At 43.9% G+C, this 20,726-nt stretch overlaps 2 protein-coding genes across 4 annotated transcripts in view; both read right to left on the bottom strand.

Annotated features, from left to right (window-relative positions):
* Positions 1 to 12,934: 12,934 nt before the first annotated feature.
* Positions 12,935 to 16,398, bottom strand: LOC120065344 (60S ribosomal protein L10a). Its single transcript, XM_039016265.1, has 6 exons — positions 16,311 to 16,398; positions 15,738 to 15,809; positions 15,513 to 15,593; positions 13,796 to 13,944; positions 13,466 to 13,638; positions 12,935 to 13,149 (listed from the first exon to the last, which is right to left on the bottom strand). The coding sequence occupies exons 1-6, from the start codon at positions 16,313 to 16,315 to the stop codon at positions 12,979 to 12,981; spliced, it is 651 nt and encodes a 216-aa protein (XP_038872193.1). The 5' UTR covers positions 16,316 to 16,398; the 3' UTR covers positions 12,935 to 12,978.
* Positions 16,399 to 17,469: 1,071 nt separating this feature from the next.
* Positions 17,470 to 20,726, bottom strand: part of LOC120065343 (peroxisome proliferator-activated receptor delta-like) — a 46,207-nt gene continuing 42,950 nt past the window's right edge. For all 3 annotated transcript variants that reach the window (XM_039016264.1, XM_039016263.1, XM_039016262.1), the window contains exon 8: positions 17,470 to 20,570. In XM_039016264.1, the coding sequence (XP_038872192.1) occupies positions 20,323 to 20,570 (248 nt within the window). In that variant the 3' untranslated portion in view covers positions 17,470 to 20,322. The remainder of the gene's footprint in view (positions 20,571 to 20,726) is intronic.

Below are 20,726 nucleotides of genomic sequence, written 5' to 3'. Positions count from 1 at the left end.
AACTTTTGGACATTTCGTCACGTTATAGTGGATGCGCTTTGTGACTTTGGAATTGTTTACCGCTAACGCGCTAACCAAAGTAGCTAATTGGACATAAATAACAGACATTATCGAACAAATCAAGCATTTATTGTGGACCTGGGATTCCTAGGACTGCATTCTGATGAAGTTCATCAAAGGTAAGGAAACATGTATCATATATTTTCTGGTTTCTGTTGACCCCAACATGGCGGCTAATTTGGCTATTGTTCTGAGCTCCGTCTCAGATTATTGCATGATTTGCTTTTTCCCGTAAATATTTTTTTAAATCTGACACAGCGGTTGCATTAAGGAGAGGTATATCTATAATTCCATGTGTATAACTTGTATTATCATCTACATTTATGATGAGTATTTCTGTTGAAACGATGTGGCTATGCAAAATCACTTGATGTTTTTGGAACTAGTGAATATAACGCGCCAATGTAAACTCAGATTTTTTGTTATAAATATGAACTTTATCAAACAAAGCATACATGTATTGTGTAACATGAAGTCCTATGAGTGTCATCTGATGAAGATAATCAAAGGTTAGTGATTAATTTTATCTCTATTTCTGCTTTTTGTGAAAGCTATCTTTTTGGAAAAATGTCTGTGCTTATTGTGGTTTGGTGGTGACCTAACATAATCGTTTGTAGTGCTTTCGCTGAAAAGCATATTTGAAATCGGACACTTTGGTGGGATTAACAAGAGTACCGTTAAAATGATATAAGAGACATGTATGTTTGAGGAATTTTAATTATGAGATCTGTTGTTTGAATTTGGCGCCCTGCACTTTCACTGGCTGCTGTCATATCGATCCCGGTAGCAGGATGCAACCATAAGAAGTTAACAACCCTCCAGACGAGCTTCAATGCCATACAATTCTCCTTCCGTGGCCTCCAATTGCTCTTAAATACAAGTAAAACTAAATGCATGCTCTTTAACCGATCGCTGCCTGCACCTGCCTGCCCGTCCAACATCACTACTCTGGACGGTTCTGACTTAGAATATGTGGACAACTACAAATACCTAGGTGTCTGGTTAGACTGTAAACTCTCCTTCCAGACTCGCATCAAACATCTCCAATCCAAAGTTACATCTAGAATTGGCTTCTTATTTCGCAACAAAGCATCCTTCACTTATGCTGCCAAACATACCCTTGTAAAACTGACCATCCTACCGATCCTCGACTTCGGCGATGTCATTTACAAAATAGCCTCCAATACCCTACTCAATAAATTGGATGCAGTCTATCACAGTGCCATCCGTTTTGTCACCAAAGCCCCATATACTACCCACCACTGCGACCTGTACGCTCTCGTTGGCTGGCCCTCGCTTCATACTCGTCGCCAAACCCACTGGCTCCAGGTCATCTACAAGACCCTGCTAGGTAAAGTCCCCCCTTATCTCAGCTCGCTGGTCACCATAGCAGCACCCACCCGTAGCACGCACTCCAGCAGGTATATCTCTCTGGTCACCCCCAAAACCAATTCTTCCTTTGGTCGTCTTTCCTTCCAGTTCTCTGCTGCCAATGACTGGAATGAACTACAAAAATCTCTGAAACTGGAAACACTTATCTCCCTCACTAGCTTTAAGCACCAGCTGTCAGAGCAGCTCACAGATTACTGCACCTGTACATAGCCCATCTATAATTTTGCCCAAACAACTACCGCTCCCCCTACTGTATTTATTTATTTTGCTCCTTTGCACCCCATTATTTCTATCTTTACTTTGCACATTCTTCCACTGCAAATCTACCATTCCAGTGTTTTACTTGCTATATTGTATTTACTTCGCCACCATGGCCTTTTTTTTCCTTTACCTCCCTTATCTCACCTCATTTGCTCACATTGTATATACTTATTTTTTTCTACTGTATGTTTGTTTTACTCCATGTGTAACTCTGTGTTGTTGTATGTGTCGAACTGCTTTGCTTTATATTGGCCAGGTCGCAATTGTAAATGAGAACTTGTTCTCAACTTGCCTACCTGGTTAAATAAAGGTGAATATATATTTTTTTTAATAAATAATATTCTTCTTAGTTTCCCATCTTCTCTTCACTGACCAATCTGTTTATTATGATAAAAGATGGTTATATATGAAACCTATGTCAGTGTGCTGCCATTGGTGACATTTCAAGCTAGCTGTGGAGTGAGCTTACAGCACGCTCTTAACTCCGTTACTCTCACCCCTCTTAAACTCACTACACAGCGAGAGACTCCAGTCGTTGAGCTGAGCCCAACTGCAGATCTGGGTCACAGCACCAGTAAAACAGATTTCAGTGTGCTGCTAACAGTATAGCTTCTTCCACGGTCCCTGTCCCCATAACGGGCTCAAACCAGTGATCCTCTGATCGCAAACACACGTGACCGCCCTCCTTGACAACGACGACGCAGGGAGTACGGACGCAGTTGCAGATGGTGAGTTTAATAATAATGAATATAGCGTGTTACAAAACAAGCGCAGCGTCTAGACATGAAAACAGAACCAATACTGCCTGATGACTGAGGTTGGTGAGGGCTATATGAAGGGAGAGTAATCAGGGTGGTGATGAAGTCCAGGTGTGCTTAATGATGGGGAGCAGGTGTGCGTAATGATGGTTGCCAGGTGCACGCAATGTGGGTTGCAAGGACCAGTGGTTAGTAGACCGGCAACATCGAGCGCCTGAGTGAGGGAGTAGGCGTGACAACAAGTACTGTACCAACCAATTGAGCTATAGAAAAGGATCCAGTTTGCTATCCATTGGTGACATTTCAAGCTAGCTGTGGAATGAGTTTACTGCACATTCTTAACTCCGTTACTCTCACCCCTCTTAAACTCACTACACAGCGAGAGACTCCGGTAGTTGAGCAGAGCCCAACTGTAGACCACACTATGGGAACTCTTGCGTTCACAGAGCCAGGCCCAGTTTATCTCAGTTGGTGGTGGTGCATAGCTCAGAATTCAGTTCTTAGACCTCAGTGGTACAGAAGTAAAAATATGCACGGCATGCATGACTGTAAGTTGCTTTGGATAAAAGCGTCTGCTAAATGGCATAAATAATATTAAGTCATATCTCAGAACGTGGATCCCAGAACTCTGTGGTGTAGAGCTGAGATGTCAGAAGCTAGAGCTGTGGTGTGGAACCTTCAGACCCCAGAGGAGGAACCCCAGCAGCAGGAAGAAGTAGAGAGCCAGGAGGAGCAGCACCATCCACATCCAGTAAGACAGCCACGTAGCTAGGGGGCGCTGCTCTGACAGCACCACTAGCCTGGAGGGAAACGGAGGTATACAGATTAAAATCATGATCTCAGCAAATGTCCAGTATTCATGCTATGGACAGATTTATGTCTACATCATCATTATCCAAAAGTTGCATGTTTGTTTACAGGGAATCCCAGGCTGTGTGTCACTATTGCCTTCAATGTACATACTTTCTAGCCTGGCCAGATAATGACAACTGTCTGCTATATCAGTTGAATAATATGGTGTTATCTTAATACATTTTAATATCACTTAATAGCAGCTTAATAATGTTAAGTCATCTTAACACTCACGGTTCTGTGGTGCAGACTGATTCAGCAATACAGGTACTGAGCTCACAGGTCTCGGATGTGCCTGCTCCAGACCCCGCTCCCACTCCAGACCCCGCTCTTGACTCCTTGGCTTCGGCCTCCTCTGAACTAGCCCCACGCGCCACTATTGCAGACCTCCGCCTGTGATGTAGCGTCATCTGCAGGGAACTGAAACACACAGACACGGGCACACACACAGTATTAGAGGAAGGGAAAGCCCTGCATCAGTCGCACCTGACCCTTTGGTCATTATTTAAATGTCAATGAGTCATAAATGGGGAACCTGTTGATGAGTTAGGGGCTACCCACCTGGTGTGAGGGGCTACCCACCTGTTGTGAGGGGCTACCCACCTGGTGTGAGGGGCTACCTACCTGGTGTGAGGGGCTACCTACCTGGTGTGAGGGGCTACCCACCTGGTGTGAGGGGCTACCTACATGGGGTATGAGGGGCTACCTAGCTGGTGTGAGGGGCTATCTACCTGGTGTGAGGGGCTACCCACCTGGTGTGAGGCGCTACCTACCTGGTGTGAGGGGCTACCTCGCTCTCTTCCTCCAGGCTCTGGGAGCTCTGTATGGAGCTCTGTCTGAACAGGAGGGGGGTGTGGTGGGGGGACATCTCAGAGGGCCTTTAAAAAGGAAACAGTTAAATTTACACTTCCAACTAAACAAGGTAATACTATAACAACAAACAATGCTGCTGTTAGGTCTGTATAGTTCTGATGGTATGAACACAAGGCACAGCACATTGATAAGCCATAAGATCAGCAGACACCATGCACACACAATGTGTTCTCTACAGCAGTTAAATCCATCATAGGTTTATACTGTAGTCCGTGCACTTGCGTCTAAGCCTGTGGTGCATATGCGTATGAAAGCCTCCACATTGACTAGTGACTAGCATGGCCATCTAGCGACTAGTGACAACTGACCATGCAGATGACTCTCAGTGCGCTAACTGCACTAATGACAGGGCAGATTTTCCTGTACCTGCTGGCTTGGTTCACACTGCCCCCTTCTGGCCCCTGGCTGTCAGTGTCAGCACTGGCCCTGCAACCCTCCTGGAACTTGGTCTCCAGGTCGCTGAGCTGAGAGGGAAAATGAGAGGGGGGAAAGAGGATGGAAAAGAGGCGATTGAAGAGGGGGGAGAAAAGAGAGGTCAGCATAGAATTAGAGTTATGCATACCATGATCACAGGACCACAATGGGAGTAGGTCTTAGTGATATTGTTTCTAACCTGGGATCCCGTTGGGATTAGTGTGACGCTGACTCTTCGCCGAAGGAGGGTCTGAGAAAGTCGGGGAAGTGAAACATTTAAAAATATATATAATTCAAGCCACTGGGCTGCCCTCACTGATATTTTCTATTTATTTAACTGAGATATTTGAAGGAAGGATATGAAAAGCAATGAAGTGAACTGTCTGTTACCTGTTGGGAGTCTCGCCTGGCAAACAGGTGCCTAACGTCTCCATCCTCTGTAATGATAAAAAGCCAACAGTCAGAACACAGCTTTTCCATGTGTGGAGAATTTTGTTACACTGTACAGTCAGAGGATACTGTGCTCCTATTATGAAAATCAGTCACTTATGTATAGTGCATCAGGCCTACTTACAATTAATTATTCTTTTAAGAATAAATGTACTTTAAGAATCAAAATATTCAGAAAAGACTGCTTTGTGATTAATTTTCCTTTCACTTGTCCACAAAAAAATCCATTGAGGGGCAGCACTCAGACCTGAGTCGCTATGTCTCCTGCCCCGGCTGCGGTGGAAAAACTTCCTGGTCTCCAGCAGCTCGGATCTCTCCACAGCGTGACGACGCTTCAGATTCTCCACGTGGATACCCATCATCTCCACAGAATGACACACGCGCGCCTCCTGACCCAGCAGAAACATTCATCAAAGTTTCAATCAAACTACATGTATAACAGTTTTAAACAAATATATTTTTCACAAAGCACTAACCAAAACATGGACTTATACCTCAAAAGACCAAGCCTAGGATTACACGACAGTCTCACCTGGTGCACGGTCCCCAGCATCTCAGCAGCAGCGATGATGTCACTCACGCCGTCCAGCACTGTGTCCAGACTGGCCTCAATACGACTCAGCATCTCAGCGTCTACACATCTACCTCTCAGATACTGGGTGAGAAGAGGAGGGGGGGGGGGGGAGAGGAGGGGAATAGAAGATTGGAGGATAGATATAGTAAAAAGAGAAAGGAAGTGTGGAGGAAGAGAGAGGTACGGTTTAAACTTTAAACATACATTTATCAGACCATTAACTGTGAAGCAGCCAGGTCAAACACACATGTACACACCCCTACCTGCAGTGTGTTTCTGGTTTGCTCCAGTTCAAGGATGAGGTTCTCCTGGGCCACTGTTCTGTCGTGTTCCTCAGCCTGCAGTCTCTGGGTCAGGGTGTACTGGTCACAACGGAACGCCAGTGCAAGCTGGGTAAACGCATTCTATAGGGGACAGAACAGTGTGTGGATGAGTGTGCAGTGTATGTGTATGCGTGCGTGCGTCTGCATGTGGGTGCATGTAGTCTCTAGTCTCTCTGTCCAAGTGTACTAATCGCAAAAAATTCTCACCTCAACCTCCTTTTCAGTCATCTCTGTACCACTGAGGGCAGGAAAGAAAAGGTGAGGTAGAGAGCCAGGATAGGGGAAAGGGGAAGAAAGGGGGGGGAGAGGTAAGAGAAGAGTGAGGTTGTGACTATCGAAAAAGTTAAAGTGTTAAAGTAAGTGTGTCTGAGTATAAACTGACCTGCTGAGGCCCAATCTCTCTAGTATAAACTGACCTGCTGAGGCCCAATCTCTCTAGTATAAACTGACCTGCTGAGGCCCAATCTCTCTAGTATAAACTGACCTGCTGAGGCCCAATCTCTCTAGTATAAACTGACCTGCTGAGGCCCAATCTCTCTAGTATAAACTGACCTGCTGAGGCCCAATCTCTCCAGTAGAAACTGACCTCCAGAGGCCCAATCTCTGGTATAAACTGACTTGCAGAGGCCCAATCTCTCCGGTATAAACTGACCTGCTGAGGCCCAATCTCTCCAGTATAGGAAGGTGCTCCCAGGAGATAGCCAGCTGATCCTCTGGACTGGGCTCTGAGGAGAGGAGCAGAGGAGAGGAGAGGAGAGGAGAAGAGAGGACAGAGTGTTCATAGCTTCGCTAGCATACAACAACAGAGAGGACAGGAAATGGAAGTACAGCCACGTCCTGTTGCTGGCAACGATGCAGCTCAAGCAGCAAAACGGATTCCTTACCTTCGTCAGAGTCCGAGCTGTCCCCCAGTATGCCAGCATACTCACAGGGAGTGGCCTTCTTAGCAGGGTATTGGGAGAGGGACGACACACAAATCAGTTAGCAACCTCGTGGCCAGGCTGTTATTGTAAATGAGGACAAGTTCTCAATAGACTTGCCTGGTTTAAGAATGTTTTCACTAAGAAAGAAATGTTCCTGCTTTACCTGTGCATTCATGGTCCCAGTGTTAGGCAGAGTGGTACAGAGTGTGAGTACAGTGTTGTTAATATCTTTCTCCACACCCCTGATACTTTTTACCAACCCTACAGAAAGAATACCTCACTGCTGAGAGAGAGAGAGAGAGAGAGAGAGAGAGAGAGAGAGAGAGAGAGAGAGAGAAAGAACACACAAATAAGATTCACACTTCCATTCTACAAGTATATTGAAAGATGGCACACACACACACCCTGTTAAAGGAAGGGAAAACAGGGAAAGATGGCCCACAATTTCATTCACACCACGCTCACAGAAATACTGACACTGACCCTGCCCCCAGGTCACAAGTTTAACGCTCAATTCATAATGTGACATCCTTTAAGAATGAGTAGAGAAAGCTAACAGGCAGCTCTCAGTTTCAATAGAGGCTGTGTCTGAGCACAGTACCACGGGGGAAACATGGACACAGAGCAGCATGCTGGAGAACAGAGAGAGAAAGATATGCAGTAGCTATAAACAAATAGAAGTGGGGGTAGGGACTATCGGAACACAAAGGAGGAGAGGAAAAGGACAATCATTAACTACATGAGTTTAACCTGAGGATAAACAGCTGGCTTGCTTTAGGAAACACCCACACATCTAATACTAACAATATAACCAAAAAACTCCAGACAGAAGCATGTACAAGTGTCACTATAAACACTTATTTTCTATTATTCTAAAGTAGCGTTAATAGTCCATACTTTTGACAGTGGACAGTCACAATATTCACGTCATAACATGAAAGAACAGCAGTTACATGCTGTAAGACCTGAGGTTAACACGCTGTCTTAAGATGTCTCTGACATACAGTACCAGTCAAAACTTTAGACACACCTACTAATTCAAGGGTTTTTCTTATTTTTAAAAACTATTTTCTACATTGTAGAATTATAGTGAAGACATCAAAACTATTATCTCAACCAGCTTCATGAGGTAGTCACCTGGAATGCATTTCAATTAACAGGTGTGCCTTGTCAAAAGTTAATTTGTGGAATTTATTTATTCTTAATGCATTTGAGCCAATCATTTGTGTTGTGATAAGGTAAGGGTAGTATACAGAAGACCGCCCTATTTGGTAAAAGACCAAGTCCATATTATGGCAAGAACAGCTCAAATAAGCAAAGAGAAACGACAGTCCATCATTACTTTAAGACATGAAGGTCAGTCAATACAGAACATTTCAAGAACTTTGAAAGTTTCTTCAAGTGAAGTCACAAAAACCATCAACCTCTATGATGACACTGACTCTCATGAGGACCGCCACAGGAAAGGAAGACCCAGAGTTACCTCTGCTGCAGAGGATAAGTTCATTAGAGTTACCAGCCTCAGAAATTGCAGCCCAAATAAATGCTTCAGAGTTCAAGAAGAAGACACATCTCAACATCAACTGTTCAGAGGAGTCTGTATGAATCAGGCCTTCATGGTCGAATTGCTGCAAAGAAACCACTACTAAAGGACCCCAATAATAAGAAGAGACTTGCTTGGGCCAAGAAACATGAGCAATGGACATTAGACCAGTGGAAATATGTCCTTTGGTCTGATGAGTCCAAATTTTTGATTTTTGGTTCCAACCGCCGTGTCTTTGTGAGATGCAGAGTAGGTGAACGGATGATCTGTGTGGTTCCCACCGTGAAGCATGGAGGAGGAGGTGTGATGGTGTGGGGGTGCTTTGCTGGTGACACTGTCAGTGATTTATTTAGAATTCAAGGCACACTTAACCAGCATAGCTACCACAGGATTCTGCAGCGATACACCACCCCATCTGGTTTGTGCTTAGTGGGACTATCATTTATTTTTCAACAGGACAATGACCCAAAACACATCTCCAGGCTGTGTAAGGGCTATTTGACCAAAGAGAGTGATGGAGTGCTGCATCAGATGACCTGGCCTCCACAATCACCCGACCTCAAACCAATTGAGAGGGTTTGGGATGAGTTGGACTGCAGAGTGAAGGAAAATCAGCCTACAAATGCTCAGCATATGTGGGAACTCCTTCAAGACTGTTGGAAAAGCATTCCTTATGAAGCTGGTTGAGAGAATGCCAACAGTGTGCAAAGCTGTCATCTAGGCAAAGGGAGACTACTTTGAAGAATCTAAAATATATTTGAATTTGTTTAACACTTTTTTTTATTACTACATGATTCCATATGTGTTATTTCATAGTTTTGATGGCTTCACTATTATTCTACAATGTAGAAAATTGTAAAAATAAAGAAAAACCCTTGAATGAGTAGGTGTGTCCATACTTTTGACTGGTACTATTGTTTATCCTTTTAAAACATTTATTCAATAGACCAGTCACTGTTTCACTAAGAAGGTGATGCTCTTCTTTAACTGTTCTCTTCTCTAAGTTTAAAACAATTCCAAAAAGCAGCATAGTTACACACTGAAGTCAACTTTTATTCTCCCTCTATTTACTTTGGAGCTACATTTTATGTATAAACAAAAGGGAAACATCCATATTTAGTTATTGAGGGCTGTGGTAGTTGTGAAATGACAGAGATTCAGCCAAATATGTATAGGCCTATAGACATTCCATTATTTAGACACAGAAGACACAGACCAAAGTGGTCACAAAATAATCCAACATAGAACTAAAAACTTTGAGTCTCAAAAAACCAACTAGTTCAATTTGAAACAGTGTTAGATATCTTAATACAATCTACTAAACTGCCAAAAACAGTTGCACGGCCATTTTGAATATGATGGGACACCATTATTATCTTACCGGTGTAGTGAGGCCCGTGGTGTCCAAGGATGTCTTGTTTTTCAGGAGCTACTGAGCACAGTGAAAATTCCGGTCTAGTGATGCAGCCCACACTCCTTCCTCGCTCTTCTTCCCTGTTCTCCTTCTCTCCCTCCTCATTCACTTTTCCCTATATTGGCTTTTTAAAGCTCCCCTGACAGCTGTTTGAATTCCCACCAGCTCTGTTCCCTCACACCAATGGGGGAGTCATGGTTTTCTAGAGGGTATGCATCCAAGAGCTGGTGATAAAGACAGATTAGGGACCACCCTCAACCCCAAAACACATGCACACTTGTTTGAGTGAACTCTTGCTCACTCATACAAGAGTGAACTTCACCTGAAGCTAGAATGCTAGACTAAACAAACTTCCAAACAGTCTTCCTCCTTTCCTTACCAGTTAAAACAAGAGTTTTTATTTGACAAATTCAGGTAGGTCCCTTCCCGTTTTGTTCCGTTTGCTTCAGTTTAACAGAATCCACATAATGAATATGCTCATGGTTGCGATGTCAGAGCTCACTCATTCTCCCCTTCACACATCCAACTCCAAATCAACTTGAATGCCTATAGCTACTTGAGTGGAGCTGAAAGGATTAGATTGGTGTAAACATTATGGCAAATTGCACCAAGCCATTCAGAGGTACTGGTTGGTCTTTAACCATACATAACTAATACATCCTTTTAGATCTCAATGAAGTGCCTAGGGGGGGGTTATGCTATTGGACAGCAGTCAGAGGCAGAAGGATGATAATATAAAGTGCATACAGAAAGTATTCAGAGCCCATTATTGTTTTTCCAAATGTTGTTACGTTACAGCCTTATTCTAAAATTGTTTAATAGTCCCCCCCCCCCCCATCAATGACAAAGCAAAAACAGGTTTAGAAATGTTGGCAAATGTATATAAAAAAAAACTTAAATATCACATTTATGTACTCAGTACTTTGTTGAAGCACCTTTGGCAGCGATTACAGCCTTGAGTCTTCTTGGGTATGACGCTACAAGCTTGGCACACCTGTATTTGGGGAGTTTCTCCCATTCTTCTCTGCAGATCCTCTCAAGCTCTGTCAGGTTGGATGGGGAACGTCGAGGCACAGTTATTTTCAGGTCTCTCCAGAGATGTTTGATCGGGTTCAAGTCCGGGCTCTGGCTGGTCCCCTCAGCGACATTCAGAGACTTGTCCCGAAGCCACTCCTGCGTTGTCTTGGCTGTGTGCTTAGGGTCGTTGTCCTGTTGGAAGGTGAACCTTCGCCCCAGTCTGAGGTCCTGAGCCAGGTTTTCATCAAGGATCCCTCTGTACATTGCTCCATTCATCTTTCGCTCGGCCCTGACTAGTCTCCCAGTCTCTGACGCTGAAAAACATCCCCTCAGCATGATGCTGCCACCATGATGCTTCACCGTAGGGATGGTATTGGCCAGGTGATAAGCAATGCCTGGTTTCCTCCAGAATTAAAGCTTGGCATTCAGGCCAAAGAGTTCAATCCTGGTTTCATCAGACCAGAGAAACTTGTTTCTCATGGTCTGAGAGTCCTTTAGATGCCTTCTGGCAAACTCCAAGCGGGCTGTCATGTGCCTTTTACTGAGGAGTGGCTTCCATCTGGCCACTCTGCCATAAAGTCCTAATTGGTGAAGTGCTACAATGATGGTTATCCTTCTGGAACATTCTCCCTTCTCCACAGAGGAACTCTGGAACGCTGTCAGAGTGACCATTGGGTTCTTGGTCACCTCCCTGACCAAGGCCCTTCTCCCCCGATTGCTCAGTTTGGCCGGACAGCCAGCTCTAGTAAGAGTCTTGGTGGTTCCAAACTTCTTCCATTTAAGAATGATGGAGATCACTGTGTTCTTGAGGATATTCAATGCCGCAGAATTTGTTTGGTACCCATCCCCAGGTCTGTGCCTCAACACAATCCTGTCTCGGAGCTCTACGGACAATTCCATGGCTTGGTTTTTTCTCTGGCATGCACTGTCAACTGTGGGACCTTATATAGACAGGTGTGCCTTTCCATGGCTTGGTTTTTTCTCTGGCATGCACTGTCAACTGTGGGACCTTATATAGACAGGTGTGCCTTTCCAAATCATGTTCAATCAATTGAATTTACCACAGGTGGACTCCAATCAAATTGTAGAAACATCAAGGATGATCAATGGAAACAGGATGCACCTGAGCTCAATTTTGAGTCTTAGAGTAAAGGGTCTGAATACTTGTTAAGGTGTTTATTTTGAATACGTTTGAAAACAAATCTAAAACGTTTTTGCTTCATCATTATGGGGTATTGTGTGTAGATTGAGGACAATTTTTATTTTGTCAATTTTAGAGTAAGGCTGTAATGTAACAAAATGTGGATAAAGGGAAGGGGTCTAAATACTTTCCAAATGCACTGTATGCATTGAAGGACAGTTCTTACTCTGTGACTCAGCTCTATGCTCTCCAGTATCACCGAGTAGAGGAGAAGACAAGATAATCGTATTGTCACAGCAACCTCCTGTGCTCTGCTATTGAGGCAAACAGGCAGGAACATCAGGGGACTGTTTGCTTACATTAGAAGTGATTGTGCATGCATTTTAATAGTGGTACACATTTTTGCTGACTACATGGACCCTGTTTTAAGGACCATTTCTTCATGACCCTTACCCTGCTCAGCCTCAACACCTGTTAATTTTGAGGGCCCACTAAGCCCATCTGAAGCAGAATGGCAACCAAGAACTGACAAATTGAAATTGTCAGCCATGCAGACTTCAAACCAAATATCACTTTCAGGGAAAATTAATTTAGGTCTGCATTAGATTTGACCATGTGACCAAAAAATTGCTATCCCCCTCCAACCGCTTGTCATGTTGGCCACTCCCATCAATTTCACTTACTAGCTTCCGTAGAGACTGGGGCAGATTTTCTGTGAATCTGTACCTTGAGTCTCGATTGAGCCAATTTGCCCCCTTTAGAAACGGAATATGTCTGACATTTAATATAAATGCATGCAATCTGTAGACATTGTGCTACTTCCAAAAACAGGCTGGTAAATATTTTGTTTTTAATATCAAACGTCTCTGATCCCTCAGAGGATGACCAGCACTACACAACGTAGTATGGGACAACAAGAATACCCACAAAGCGAGGAGATGTTTTTTATGTCCTTTTATTGGTAGTAAAAGCAGTTTGGTCCTCTAGTAGAGGCGCTGAGGCTTTCCCATGGTGCTTTTGACGTAGAGGGCACGGACATTCTGCCAGTTCTTCTTCAGCAGAGACACCAGGAAGTTAACTGCCAAGTGGATGTTGTAGACCAGCTCCTCCTCGGACATCTTCACGTGACCCACAGCCACTGCCAGACACAGCACCTTAAATAGAGTGGCGAGGAGATTGGGTCATGTTACACTGGCAGGTAGCCTAGCGGTTAAGAGCATTGGGTCAGTAACCGAAAGGTCGCTGTTTTGAATCCGCGAGACGAATAGGTAAATAATCTGTCGATGTGCCCTTCAGCAAGGCACTTATCCAGAGTGACTTACAGGAGCAATTAAGGTTAAGAGTGTCTGCTAAATGCTAAAATGTAAATGAACAGGCAGATACATAAATGCATTGATCCTACAGACTGCATGTATCCATCATGTAACATCTGCAATAAAACTACATATCTGGCACCAGACCGATTCATACCTTCTTCATCTGGAACTTGATGGTGGATTTGACCTCATCAACCTTGACGTTGAGGTTCTCGTTGTGGGTGAGCAGGGAGGGGAATTTGCCAGCCTTGTTGAGCCCAGGCCCCAGGATACGAGGGATCTGTTTGATCAGCGATTCCGAGGCCAGAAAGGCATCATACTTCTTGGCTGTTCGGGCAGAGATTAGAGTCAAGAACAGAACTATCAAGACCCAGACCTTCAGGACAGGGGAAATGTAAGACTCATTTAAATGCGGATAAACAGTAGCAAGATCTAGACAGATCATAAGATGGACTATCTGGAAATGACTTGAAGCACCACTCACCCAGTTTCTTGACCATTTTCTTGTTCTTGTTGAGTTTCTTGAGGGCCTCAATGTCCATGTGGGGCAGCTCTGCAGCCTTGGCCTCGTCACAATGCTGCTGGTCTCCCAGGATGCACACAGAGAACTTGGGCCTGGGGGTGGTCTTCAGTCTATAGGGGCAATTCAGAACAGTTGACAACCATATGGCACACCAGTAAAGCTCAAACCACATAACGCAGGGGCTTCACCATATGGCCATGCTAGAATGGACACGCAACAGGGGCCTCCCGGGTGGCGCAGTGGTCTAGAGCACTGCATCGCAGTGCTAGCTGCGCCACCAGAGTCTCTGGGTTCGCGCCCAGGCTGTCGCAGCCGGCCGCGACCGGGAGGTCCGTGGGACGACGCACAATTGGCTTAGCGTCGTCCGGGTTAGGCCATCGCGCTCCAGCGACTCCTGTGGCGGGCCGGGCGCAGTGCGCGCTAACCGAGGGGGGCGGGTGCACGGTGTTTCCTCCGACACATTGGTGCGGCTGGCTTCCGGGTTGGAGGCGCGCTGTGTTAAGAAGCAGTGCGGCTTGGTTGGGTTGTGCTTCGGAAGACGCATGGCTTTCGACCTTCGTCTCTCCCGAGCCCGTACGGGAGTTGTAGCGATGGGACAAGATAGTAATTACTAGCGATTGGATACCACGAAAATTGGGGAGAAAAGGGGACAAAATTAAAAAAAAAATATATATATAAAAAAAATAAAAAGAATGGACACGCAACTAAAGAGATTCTAACCCGTAGCCCTTTCCTGCAGTCAATGACCAAAACTGCCCTCTGGCCTCATGGCTGGAATGTTAATATTTTTCCTAATTTTAACATTAATAAAGACATTAAAAAAAGACAAGAATCCAGTGTTTCTACATCAAACAGTTATTATATTTCAGTCTTCTGTGATGTATATAAAGTGTAATATTGGGATGCAAAATCAAAATTGAATAGATTAAATATATCTGACATGGTACATGTCTTTTTATGCCCATAAAACATATGTGAGGTGTATACTTATGTCCATTTTTTTAATGTAATTTGTTTAAGACTACCAAAAATCACTTTGACCCTGATTTAGTCGACTGCAGTAAAAGGCTAAATCTAACTTTACCCAATCCTTCCCCAAACCTAAATCCTTAACGTTACACCACTAGCTTATATACTTCCTGACTAGACAATAGTCACTTCCACCCTTCAACATTGCCATCCATTGACTCCCCAAAATGGATGAGATCCAAACCCAGAGGGACGACTTGTACCAGAGAAGAGTACTCTGTAGTCTTACCAGAACCACAGACCAGCTTCTCTTCTGGACTGCACCAGCAACACCATTACCTAAAATGGTCAGCTCGAGTGTGGGCACAAAGACCCCCCCCCTTGCCTCCCCTCATGTTTTAAGACCCAGGGTAGGGGTCCGTCCGCTGGTTCCCTCCCACAAGGCGAGGTTCAGTCAGACTACCCAGAACACTTCTGCACCATACGTCCCACAACAGCCCTGCTATTGGAATTTAGTTTCTGTATGAGTGAGTGTGTCAGAGATTGTACATTACTAGATAAGTGTGGATCTTGAGCGTGCATAGAGGACTGGGTTTGAGCCAGTGAGATTTTAATGTCCAGATCAAGGGGCCGAACCAGGCCCGTTCACATTCAGGACTAAACGGGGCAGACAGGCAGAAGGATGGGTGATACAGGAAAGAGGCCAAACCTGACTGTGCCAGAGAAACGCTTGTCCTTCTGGGGATCGTAGTTCTTCAAGCTGATCTGGAGCTCTACAGACTCTGTGAACCTTTAGGAAGACAAAGCACACCAATCAAGATCATCACTGAGATTTACCTAAATTAGGGATTGTGACATAACATGCATTATTTTATTAAAATGGCCAAACCAACGTGCAAAAGTTGCTAATGATACACTAGAGAAAGGGTCTTACTTGCGTGGCTTGGCAAGAGATCCCGCCTGGACCTCCTTGACCACCTCATAAAGCATATCCCTGGATACCTTGCTGTAATTAAACACAAAATGTAATTGAGTCAGAATGCCAATGTCAGTGTACATAATTATACATAAATGTTTTGCCAAATGACTAATTAATTAATATTAGCGCCCCCCCATTCCACTGAACTGACTTGACGCCATAGCAGGTTCCCGATAGTAGTCGACAAACCGGTAGACAATCGAGTACTTATAAAAGCCAGTAAAATGTACAAATCACAACTATTACAACATTAACCATGTCCAGTTACGTACGACACTACTTAATTCAGTTCGGAACATAAACGATTACGATTTCATGTTAGATGGATGTGGATTTGACCGTAGTGTTAGCATTCAAGCTAGTTGCACTATGGCAGAAGTTAACTACTGTAACTACACTCCACACACTGCTCATGAGGTTCAAAGTGAACACGGTTATACTGCGGAGTTAGTAAGTCTTAAACTGATGACTGACAACAATATAACATGTCTGACTTCTTGTTTTTTTTAACTTGTGATTTCCTCTCACCTCATATTGACGGTACTGCTCTCACGCGACAAAGCATTGAAAAGAAGAAAGCAGGGGCAGTCCGTCGCAAGTTATAGACGTATTTCCGTGACGTAAATTCTGCGATTCCAGGGACGGCCATTTTTGTAGTTTCTCTCGTCTAGCCTATTTTATGAAATCAATATATGGATTTAGACATGTATATCACTTGCAATAACAATATGCTAGCTAAAGCATGTGAAAATACTATACATAAGCCCTATAAATAGTATTTTTTCGTTCAGTATCTTAGACTTTCAAAGACATAAAAGAACAAATAAAGTATTTAGTCATGTGGCATTGGAGGCACAATGAGATATTTATTACTGAACTGTGACTTGCCTTGCCCATGTGATCTTTTATAAAATCCAATGTCCATTTATAAGACAAAGTAGAGAACAGGGGACGCTACACTGGTAAGACTGATGCCCTTAGGCTACAGCGACAAGCGAATTGATGAGAGACTTGTGTTAACACATAAGCCATGTCTATCATCAATCATAACACCCCACAATTGTCACAATGCCTGTAAACTAAGTGCTTATGCACTAACTTTTACAGTCTCACATTCCTATTCCCATTCAAATGCAGTGGGGGGCTATAACAGTCTGATGTCAGGTTAGGGTTCAGTGACACTGTATGTAGTGGTCCACCCAGACGCCCCCTCGGTGGGCTCCATTCAAGTTAACCCTAACCCTAACTGATCTGTATGTAGGCTGGATACCGCAGCCTGAGCCAAGCCTGTCCGTGAAAAACAACGGCTGGAGGGTCAGCGAGGTCTCTGGGGTGTGATTGTTGAGACGCATGTCTCTGGGTTCACACACACACACCTCAAAGGAAACGCTGTCTCAGGAAGGAAGCCAGGGGCCCGCCAGGCTGTCCAACACATGACAGTCGATAAACACAGACCTGACCCATCCCGTTGTAGAGGATTGGTTTTATTTATCTTGCTCTCACACATGCACTAGAACTTATAAAGTGCACTACTTTTGACCAGAGACACTTTTTTAGGTTGATGTTCCTTGACGTTACGATATAAACAGGTGTCAAACATTTAACATATGAGATTTTATCCAATAATTGAAAACGAGAACATCACATATAGTCGAACAAGTAAGAAGAAAGCAGAAGACATCAAAAGTATTAACCAATGTTTTTTAATCAATCATTTATAGGAAGTTCTATACCAAAAGGTAGAAATCCTATACTTTCCCTCAGACGGTTAACACCAGGTGTTTATACAGATGTTAAATAGGGGGAAATGCACAGTATTGCTGTGATAGACCGTAGAATATTTCAGACCTGTGCTGTTGTGCTCATACATTTGTATGCAGAAATAAAACCATTAGACAAAACAATTGATTTTCAAAGAAAAATGTACACAATTTAGCTTTTTTCTCATGCAGTAGTACTACTTTGCTGACATTTCATTGTAACTTGTTCTAGTCAGTAACATCAAATGTGTAATTATAACTAACCACAGGCGGTCCGTGACAATGACATTTCTAGGGGCACCAGAAAAAAAGCAGGAAAATAAAAGCAGGAAAATTCATACTGAGAGAAAGGAAGAATGTAAGAGAATTAAAGAAAGATGAGTACAGGGAGAGAAAGGACCCCCCCCATCCGCCCCAGGGTACACTGACTCCAAGTGGATACAGCACTCTAACCAGAACAGGTGGTTCACCACTGTCACTTTATTATTATCATTGTCTCAACGGTTTCTGCAGTTAGGTGAGCATCAGATCACTCATTTGTGCTTTATCAACTCCCTGTGAGCAGAAATAAAGCGCTTATTCAAGAGATATCTGTAACCTCTCTACTGTATAGGCAAGGAGTCACATATATCATGTCCTCCTCTTACTCGTGCTAGAATAAACTTTTTTTTGCAATTTTAATGTCACAATATAGAAAATAATAAAAACAGAAACATACATTGTTTTGCATATCATTTACATAATTGCTATGTACAGTAGGAAGTGCAGTTTTTCATCAGTTACCATAATTGGCTGACCTAAAAGAATGAGGATAAACCTTTTTCCTCTCATGGCAATTTAGATTGGTCCCCCTGCTGCCATACATCTCTGAATTCTGATGGCTTGTCTAGAAGTAATTTTCTAGAAGTAATTTCTTGACCGTTGCCATGTATTTCAACTCTTCAAATGCTCACTCACTCCCTTCAATTGATCATGATCTAGATGGGTACAATCTATATGGTGGAAGCACTACAGAAGCGTTTGCTGTATTGCTTTCATTTGACCAGGCCTTTTGAGATCAGTGAAGAAGTGAAAGCGATAGGAAGGAACCAAGGGAGACGGATCCATTTTTCTCTAAGTATTATGAACGGGTCATTCCCTGCCAGAAGTTAGACTGCGCGAGGGAGCGATAGCTGGCCAAATCGATAGCACCATACTTAGCGGAATAATAAGAAGAGAGGAAAAGAAAGAAAGCGGGAAGCTCATATGAGAAAAGTACTGTTAGAGTTTGGCTTGTCGACTGTGCGCAGTTAACCGAACACCACCTGGCTGAAAAAAATATATACATACCATACTTCAATTATACATAATTAAGTAAACTTAAGTAAAATCAGGCATTCAAAATGTCTTATACAGACACTGTGATCAGGTTCTCCTTCACAGTATGACAACACAGCATCATCCCATGGTTTTAGACCCATCAGTTGTACACAAAAGAAAACATAAAAGGTATTGAGGTTAGGATGTTGTAAGAATCTATAAATGTACGTGTCCATTGAAAAGTGAGACTGACTGGACTGGGTGTGCTTCCTGGTCTAACAGGAGGAGAAGGGCTGGGGGTGGACCTCAAATGGAGGAGATTCATATATAAAAGGCATACACAAAATCACAGCTCCTACTATCACACATTCTCTGGGGGTGTGACGATGGATTTTGTTCACTAGCACAGAAGGGAGGTTCTTCGAACCCGGGACTGAGTTATCAAACAAATCCAAACCGTTCTATGATTAGATCAGTGGGAGGTTGAGGGGTGTGAATTTATACATATGTGGAAAGGAGAACTAAGGGGGGTTTGGTGATAGCTTATCCCAGTGTTATGGCCTTAGGATGGGATGGTAGGGACGGACGGTCAGGGGACACCTATGGTTGCCGACAACCCTCATTTGTACAGGCAATCAGAACCAGCATTTTCCTGAATATCAGCATCATGGCTTCTCAGGAAGTTTGTAACACAAACAATGGCAGAACAAAGTCTGGTAATGACCCTGAACCGCAGGGTTAAGAATGTGTTGACCGTTGTAAAAAACAATGCGCATCGGGAGACTACAAAAATCTGTTGTATAAAAAGAGCAACGCTGATCATCCTTGTAACATTTAGGGGGAAAAGAGGAGTCTTGGTTTTGTTGTGGCGTTGGTTGATGAGCTGTTTGGTATTCTCCTGGAAATGAATACCTCGACACTGCACCTTCACCACGTTCAGAGCAGGACACTACAAGCCCTTCAACTGCATCAGTCCTGTCCAACCACAGTTAAAAGCCTGCTATACAACAGCATCCACTTGAAACAGCACAAATCACCTTCTATTTCGGGAGCCCAAACACTCACACACGTTTAATATGTGGTAGGGTGTATGTTACTCTGTATGTCTCCCATCAGTCTCTTGCTCCATTCCAGGTCAGTACATGTCATTCGTACAGTCAAGAGACCCTGATGAAGGCAACTTGCTGCCCAAACTACGGTGATTTATAATAAATCAATTGCATCTGAACAAGAGTGTGCAGCTACATATACGTAGTTATAACTCCCACCAGCCAGCGGTTTCCTCATTATTTTATTGAGACGTCAGAATAAACGCTGACACACATGATTCAACTGATCAAGGTCGTGGTTGATTGGCTGATGAGGTGAATAGTGTGTTAATGATGGGCTGGAACAAAAACATGCACTCCCTGTGACTCCCAATCCCAGAAACCAGGAGTGAGTGAACACTGCCGCTGTACTCGGAAGCTAAATCAGTTCAGTCAGTACATGTCCTTGTAGATCTCCTGCAGCAGCGGGTGCAGCGAGGTCTCGGACTCTGTCTTCTTGATCTTCTGGACCAGCATGGCGTTCTCAGTTACCAGCTGGCGCAGGTCAGCCATCTTGTTGAGCAGCTTGGGGAAAAGGTACTTTGAGTCAGTGTGGTTGGCCAGCAGGTGCTGGTCCAGGGCCTGCAGGATGTTGTCCTGAATCTCCTCCACCTGCTTGATGTTTATCAGCCCCGGACGGTCTGACAGGAGGAGAGAGAGGGAAAGGATGGGAAGAGGGAGGTAAGTATCTGTCAACTGGTAGAAAACAAACGTATATTTTAGCACTAACCTCAGCTTGTGATGATAGTAGAGGGGTTAGGGTTATTAGGACAGTGTATTGTTGTAATACAGTAATG

Source organism: Salvelinus namaycush, chromosome 20, assembly GCF_016432855.1.
Source record: "Salvelinus namaycush isolate Seneca chromosome 20, SaNama_1.0, whole genome shotgun sequence".
Taxonomy (NCBI): Eukaryota; Metazoa; Chordata; class Actinopteri; order Salmoniformes; family Salmonidae; genus Salvelinus; species Salvelinus namaycush.
This window is presented reverse-complemented; position numbering and strand designations above follow the sequence as displayed.

Coding starts and splice junctions, on each gene's coding strand:
- LOC120065344 (XM_039016265.1), bottom strand. Junction 13,945..15,512: donor CGTTTCTCTGGCACAGTCAG/GTTTGGCCTCTT, acceptor TTGCCCCTATAG/ACTGAAGACCACCCCCAGGC. Junction 13,150..13,465: donor TCAAGTTCCAGATGAAGAAG/GTATGAATCGGT, acceptor ACTCTATTTAAG/GTGCTGTGTCTGGCAGTGGC.